This window comes from Gymnoscopelus braueri (assembly GCF_963280865.1).
Source record: "Gymnoscopelus braueri genome assembly, chromosome: 1".
In the NCBI taxonomy this organism is placed as follows: domain Eukaryota; kingdom Metazoa; phylum Chordata; class Actinopteri; order Myctophiformes; family Myctophidae; genus Gymnoscopelus; species Gymnoscopelus braueri.
The window spans coordinates 39,648,180-39,656,348 of record NC_137603.1 but is presented as its reverse complement, the minus strand read 5'-3'; the positions used below and the strand labels follow the sequence as shown (position 1 = coordinate 39,656,348).

Here is an 8,169-nt window from a genome sequence, read left to right as displayed (position 1 = left end):
CCTTGGCGGACTCCGGATCCTACCACAAAACTGGTGGTGCCTGTTCCCACTGTGCAAGAACTGTGGATGATATTAACTATGTGGGAGGGGATTCCATTTGATTGTATCTGCAATTATCCGCACATTTTGGAAAATGCTGAATGATAAGCTGTTGTACGTGTCAATACCATATTCTTCATTGTATATTATTATTATTGTCTATGTATTAACACGGCCATGTGTAGATGTGCTATTTTTGAATATTTTTTTTAATGTGGGAATAACTTTGAACAACCCTGGCACAAAATCCTTTCAGATGGGGGTCCCTGGCCAAATACATATCAATTGACATGAAAGCCACTCCCATAGAGCCCCCTGGGGTCTTTGAGGGGTTCCAGCGGGTCCTCAGCCAAATTATTTAATTTCAATATTATTAAATTGACTTGAAATTAATAAAAATAAAAACATGTGAGTGACTGTTCAATATCACCACTATGAATGTATGCATATGTTGTGTACATGTATGGCCTTTAGACAATTTAATATGAATCAAAATATGTTTTCATATTTTGGAAAAAGTCAATTTGAGGGTCCCTGACATAAAACACTTTGAAAACCCCTGCCATGGACTGTAAAAAGTAAGGTGTATTTGAATGTATTCACACGAAAGGCCCAAGAGAGTATCATAGGATCTATGTAATAATGTACAAATAAAAGTTAGTTATAGGCCTATTTGTTATATTCAGCACTTGGGTTGTCATTGCATGTACTCCTACGGGCTGGGGCGGCACCTGTCATCAGGGAGTGTTGGACGGGAGGAGTAGGATGAAGGCTTTATGTCCTCCCGGTGGAGGCTCCTCACTGGTAGGTGAGTCGGTAGGATATAACAGCAGTGAAACACACAAATGTGTGTGGGGAGGAATTCGACTACATTGAGTTGAAAAAAGGTGTAAAAAGCACACACAAAAGTAATCGCTATAATTATTTGAGCATACATTATTTAAGCATTCTAATATGAAATAAATTTCACTGACAGTATTTATTGTTCATATGTCAGGAGATGAAATTATTTATGACATGCAATACAACACATTTTATCATTACTGGGATACATAGTCCCTATCATTATGGTAGTATTGTAATATTAAAGTTGAGTTGGAATCAGTTCAATAATAGAATTAGATTGTTTTAAGCTTCCATAAAACAATTTAGAATAACAATAATAATAATACAAAAGTAGTTAAAGCCTTGGCAACAGATCCTTTTCACACACAGCAACACCCCTGCTTTGAAAACAGCCCCAGGGTGAACATACTTCTTCTCATATGTTCACACAATTGACTGCTGGCCAACAGTGTGTGTAGGCCTACCACAGCATAAGGTCAGTAGCACTGTGTGGAGATCAGCCCAGTCGACAGAAACTGTAGAGCTGTTTCCTCCTCGGCCTGCAGTGCTCCACCCAATGGCACCGTGCCCTGTGCAGCTGTGTGTCCAACAGACAATGCTCAAGTTGTGGTCTCAACGGCAAGCTACACACACACACACGCACACGCACATGCACGCACACGCACACACACACACACACACACACACACACACACACACACACACACACACACACACACACACACACACACACACACATGTGTGAGGCACACTCAGCTTTAGCAGTATTGTATTGTTGTTTTGAACCACAAAATAATCATGTGCATTTTATTATAGACCACACTGTATGGTCAGTAGTTAAAACATATTAATAGTAGAGTTAAGACAAGCTGAGTCCACGGCATTATGGCCCCATTGCTCCCCAACTAGCACAAAACTGTGGCCATTTCTATCCCACAAGTCTTCATGCACAATCATTCAAGTTTACAGATCTTACTACAGGGAGTAGAGCCCTCCCACACCACAAATGGATTGGCTCCCTCCCATTCTTTGCTCTCCCCATATACCTTCTGTGATTGGACGGTGATTACAGCGTCATCGTGCTCAACAGTCGGAGGAGTCAGATTTCTCCAACTGTAGAAAAGCCTATGGTTGTAGGTCAATGGAGATGGCCAATGCAGGAGGCGGTAGGGCACCGTTTCTTTTTTAAAACATTTTAGCTGGCACACATTTATGTCAGATTCAAGCTTCAAGCGTTTTATCGTCACGTGCTTATACACAGCAGTGTCAAATTCAGAGTAAAGTTAATATAAAAGAACCCCGATTAGCATGTATTGACAATGATCGAAATATCGAATTCTATATATTGTAGCGACCCCGCAATTTAAGAGACCTGGCCTAATATGAGCCCATTCTATATCTCAATAAAAACGTGATATGTTGTTTAAAGCAAAACATCGTAATATAGCATAAATAGGCCTACTAAATTATGATAAATAATGTAGGGAAAAGGAGAGAAGAGAGAAGCCACCATAAAAATTGTCTTTACATAGTTTTGACTAGGCCGGTTTCAGACATTAGAAGTAGGCTACCTTGAATGTTACTGTTACTGTTTCTTAAGCAGCAATGACTATGACACAATACAATAATGGCATCAGCTGTGAGTGTAAAAATAGTTTCTTGAAGTACGGCAATGGATTTTGTGTGAATAAAGAAGACTACGGTATGCGCTACCGCTATTTATTACACGGCTTGGTTGAATGCTTGATTCTGATAGGTCAATCATTGAATTCAGCGGCATGTTATTTCTGAATAATGACATTATTCAGAAATAATAATGTCTAATCAAAGACTCAGAGCACCTGCTGCGCTGCTTGAATTTTATGCTGTATCCAACATGACAGCCATGTAAACAAACACACAATGTCATTTACAACTAAACGTTGCTCTCAAGCATGTTTTTTAAAACATTTGAATTGAAGTGAGAAATAGACCATGCAATAACCGGAAAATGATTTGATCAACACTTCCTTGTTTTCCGAGGCGACCGTGTTGCGCTGGGCGGATGGCCACCGCAACACTTATGGAATACTTTAATTACTGTAAGCAAGGAAATACTTCATTTTGTTGTTACTTTTAGCTCAATTTATTAATGTATTTGTTAAGTAGCCGTGTAATAAGCGGGATAATTGTCACCTCGGTGTTAATCATCCTGTCGGGTGTTATTTCTCAACAACTATGGTGCGGCGACAATTATCCCTGACATGCATTAAAGGACAACTTACAAGGGTTATTTTATTAGTTTGTAATGATAATAATTAAAAGATGAGTGTTTTGGCCTATTTCCAAAACGTGAATCTGCCTGTTAAAGCGCCACCAATAGGCTGATTTGAAAAAAATGGCATTTCTTCCTTGGCCTAGTGGGGATGTGTGTACAAAGTTTCACGGAAATCGGAGGCTGCGTTCATGACTATTTACCAATGGATCGAATGCCCCCGCCCCCCAGTTATAAATCCCTAAATCATTAAAAAACGATAGAAAGCAATAAAAGATTTTTTTTAACACTCATCTTTTAATTATTATCATTACAAATTAATAAAATAACCCTTGTTGTAAAAAAAAACAAAGTTGTCCTTTAACCCAATTTTCTGTCCCCCAATCCTGTTCATAGCGCGCGGTGACGAGAAACAAATAACTTGCATGGTTCTGAGCGTAAAGCAAAGGCGCCGCTCATGTATGATACAACAGCTGCGGTAATAAAGTGTAGTCTATTCCATCTAACTTTAACTTTTCCCAAACGGAAGCAGGTGTGTCTCTTTTTTTTTTTCTTTTTAATTTTTTTTTTGTGGCTAGGGCTGCGATGCGAACCAGCCAAGATAATACTGTCACTCAAAGGGAACTGACTGTCGGTCATTTTAAAGAACTGCGTTTTGGGTGTAACTTTGCCTTTACACCGGTAGTCTACATGCACCCACGACGGGGCCTCGGGAAGGGATGTCTCATCATGGCAGAGGGATCAGTCAGCCCTGAACCCAGAGGGCTCACATGGAAATACTAGAAAACTCTTAAACAAGGAGCTAACTGACCAACCCGATAATAACCTGCCTATTCTCGTGCGGGGGGGATCTTGTTATTCGAGACCGCGGTTGCCGTTGGATCGTCCGGGCCGTTGCCAGACAACTGTAGAAAAGTTACGGTACTTCGCCGTTAAACGCTTCCCTTCTGTTCCTGTGTTGCCACTTTGCTACAATCGCACCGTTCAAGTGCGACCACACCCTCCCCGCTTCCTGATACAGCAGTAGCCTAGATGTAATGCAGCGGGAGCAGCGCACTGCCTGCAACCAGTGTGGAAGAATCACTGTCACTTCTTCAGACAACTTCAGCGGGTTGGCTGTGAAACAACTGATCAATGTTGTCGGACCCACCGCCGTCAACCACGCCAGGGGCCAGAGCTGCTGCTATGGAGGATTTCCACACGGAGTCCCTGCTACGCAGGATAAGCGGGACTGAGCAGCACTCGCGTCGGGAGTTTTGCTGAAGGAGGAGGGCGTATATGGACACAATGCATATGGAATCGAAACTATCGCACGAACTAGTTTCTAATACGGGCCTGCGTATGAAAAAGAAAAGATTGAAAGCGTATGGAGGGTTAACGTTGTCGTCTGCTCTCGCGTTGGATTTTATTTTGGAGGACTTATGGAATGATGGTGGTGCTGGAGGGGAACGGTCAGAAGTGCCCGGGTGGATATATTCTAACTCTGTGGGGTGGTGCCCTGGTTGTAACAAGCATGAGTCTGTTTCTCAGTCGAGTTAGGGTGGTCAAACTTTGTGGGGACAGCTTGCATAAGTACTCGATGCCGTTAAGTCCTACTTGCCCTCATACGAGTAGACGTTATAAAATCACACTTTCTTGATGTAGTCAAAAGACCCTCAAAAAAGGCATCAGCATATTATTGAAGCAGTTCAGATATTGGAAGTGTTTCATGTTGGGAATGTTTTTTTTTTTTTTTTTTTCAAATGATATAAAGTAGCTATCGAATTTGTATTCTCAGTCTGCACTTTGCCTTTTTTGGAGGCACCTTGGTGGCACTTCAGTTTGTGATTTGTGTGATCATCAATAACCAACGACCTATGAATTATACTATTTCACAAACACCTGGGACTAAGGTAGATATTCAGTCTTGGATTGTTTTTTTTTTCTTCAGGGCATTTAAATTAAGTTGTAAACACAATGGCAAATATGTTATTACACTGAGTAGTTGAAGTTAGAACATTGAAGGGATTTTAATTCTGTTTTTCTATTATAAAATTACTCAAAATTAAGAGGCAAACAAATCATATGGTAGAATATTAATTGCATCTTTGAACCAAGTTTCAGAATTTATCAACACAAACAATTCTGCTCTGAATAACAATGGGGATACTCCTCAATCACAAGTGAATGCTTTGCTCTAACTAGATGTTTACATCGAGAATACAACTCCTGTGTGTTTTACCCACAACATATGCTGTACAGTGGATTACCAATACTCTGAAGGAATTTAAGGAAGACTGTTTGGCCAGTTGATATTTAAAGAGTTTGTTAAAAGGTGCGGCTTTTATTTTCATATCTTAGAAAATGTCTTAAACTATACAATGGAGTGTGCAGCAACAGAAAGCCGTTTATAATCGGACCTCTCCACAAGAGTAGCTCGACCCCTCTCCCCCCTTATTATGGCTAGTGGTGGCTCTGGCAAGTCAGCTAGCGAGGGATCTACCAGCACACCAAGTGGCAGCTTGCAGCAGAGGAAGAGGCTCTCCTCTATCTGTGACACGTGTAAGAGCAAGATGCAGCTGGTGGCCGACCTCCTACTGCTGTCCAGCGAAACCAGGCCAGTGATGACATCCGATGGGGTGGCGGTGGCCGAGACCTTTGAGCAGTGTCGAGACACGGTCATCGCCCGGACTAAAGAGCTCTCCATCCTCACGCACGACATCCAGAGCCAGCTCAACATGGGCCGCTTCACGGAGGTGGGCGACCGCCTGCTCGAGATGGGGGACCTGGTAGTGTCGCTGACTGAGTGTTCGGCCCACGCTGCGTACCTGGCGGCCGTGGAGATCCCCGGCGCTCAGCCCTGCTTGCCGGGGCTGGTGGACCGCTACAAGGTGACTCGCTGCAGGCACGAGGTGGATCAGAGCTGCGGCGTGCTCCGTGTCACGCCCCTCCCCGACCTGACCCCCCAGCTCCTGCTGGAACTCTCACAGAACATCTCCACCAACCTCAAGACACTGACAGACGCCTCATCGCTGGCCAGTGAGAGGTCAAGGGATCGCTTTGCTAAGGAGCAGTTTAAACTCAGCGTGAAGAGCATGAGCACTAGTGGCATGGCCTTGCTGGCCTGTGTCAAGGAAGTAAAGACCCAGCCCAGTGAGCTGACCCGGAACCGCTGTGTTCTCTTCAGTGCTGCTCTGGTCCAGGCGGTCAACGCCCTGGTAGGGTTCGCCACCGAGCCTCAGTTTCTGGGAAGAGCCGCAAGTATCTCCGCCGAGGGAAAGGGGGTACAGACTGCAGTTTTAGGGGGGGCTATGAGCGTGGTCTCAGCGTGTGTCCTCCTCACTCAGGGCCTCAGGGATGTCGCCCAGCATCCAGAGAGCAGCACTAAAATGGCGGATTACAGGGAGCGCCTGCGCAATTCGGCGTGCGCTGTGTCGGACGGATGCACGCTCCTGTCTCAGGCACTCCGAGAACGGTCGTCCCCAAGGACTCTGCCGCCAGTCAACTCCCATTCTGTGAATTAGTTTAGGAAGAGGTCATGTCAACCCATTTTGAAGTGAATGATCATCTGTGCCCCTGTCTGCTTCTTTTGGCGTACCAAAGAGACTCACTTGGGTTAGCCCTGTTTGTCAGGTTTTCGATAAAGCAGATCAACATAAATAAAAAAAAGCAAGGCTGTCTGTAGGAGTGCTTGTGTGGTTGAGCTGGTGAGCTGGGTTTGAAGTGTTATGGAGCACGTAAAAAAAACTACTGTGTTTGTGTCACGCTGGATGTGACTAAAGACATTACTAGAAACACAACAAACAAAACAACTTGGCAGCCTAGTCCATGCTCAACTGTTGGCCCTCTCTTTGCCAAAAGATATAGCAATCTTCAAACCTGAAAAGTTTACCTCAGTTTTCAGCTATGGTGAAAACAACAGCCTTTGATGATGGATGTAGCCTCGCTGTGTAAACCTATGGCCTGTGTGACATGTTCTAGTACACATGGTTTTGTGAGAGTGGGAAGATTGTCTCCATGCTTGTTTTTCAATGTGTGTGAATTCTTATTGGGTAAAAGCTGCTGTGAGTGTGTGCCATAGGTTTTACACTATTTACCAGACTTACCATAGTATTTTAATGTGTTTTGGTCATGCATGTACCGGAGTATTTATTTCAATTATTAAAATTGTTGTTTCTCATATGCTGCTGACTGATGTTTTCTTGAGATTTGATAATTTTTTTGTGCATAGTTGGGTTGATAATATTTCAGCCACATGGGTGAAAGTCTAGTTCTGTTGCCCAGTCCCTAAGAAATATGGGATGTGATGATTGATATTGGATAAGTGCAAACAGTGCAGCTACAGTAGTGGTGTAAATTAGTATTTTGTTATGTATAAATGTCAATGTGTCTATTCATATAGCTATTAGGGAGTGCTAACACCCTTGATGACATAATTGTATTTATGCCTTTTGTGACCTGAAAAACAAAGTCATTGGTTTACGTTGATCCCCACAACATTAGTGTGTGTGTGTGTGTGTGTGTGTGTGTGTGTGGGGAGGGGGTGGGGGGTGGTACTACTGTACAGTTGTTGTAAATGACATTATTACATATTGAGTGATGGGATTAATTTGATGTAGAAGCAGGCAGGCCCACTAGTGACAGTTTTCATATTAAAAATGTGCTGTTCGGTTGTTACTGTATTGTAGCTTAGACTATAATTCTCTTTATTCAGTTTTTATTAGCTATTTTCATTAGGATACGTTTTTAGTGCATTTACTCCAATGGTGGATAAACACTTTATAAAAGTGTATTTTTGATCATTTACCTAGACTCCGCACCAGCCTGTGCGACATTAATTGTTACTGGGTTGCGTGCCTCTTTGAAGATGCCATCCAGTATGGAAGCTAGTTAGACCCTCATCTGTTCCATTTGTTATCACAGTTCCATGATAAACTCATAAAGGCCCCTTAGCTAAGGTCCCACTTGCTTTTGAAGTCGGAGTGTACTATCTTGCCCCTATAACCCCACACATGCAACAACATCCTCCACGCTTTATGTCCTACCCAGCT

At 43.0% G+C, this 8,169-nt stretch overlaps 1 protein-coding gene across 1 annotated transcript; it reads left to right on the top strand.

Annotated features, from left to right (window-relative positions):
• The first annotated feature begins 3,580 nt into the window (after positions 1-3,580).
• tlnrd1 (talin rod domain containing 1) lies at positions 3,581-7,300 on the top strand. Its single transcript, XM_080421945.1, has one exon. The coding sequence runs from the start codon at positions 5,578-5,580 to the stop codon at positions 6,640-6,642; it is 1,065 nt and encodes a 354-aa protein (XP_080278071.1). The 5' UTR covers positions 3,581-5,577; the 3' UTR covers positions 6,643-7,300.
• Positions 7,301-8,169: the final 869 nt, after the last annotated feature.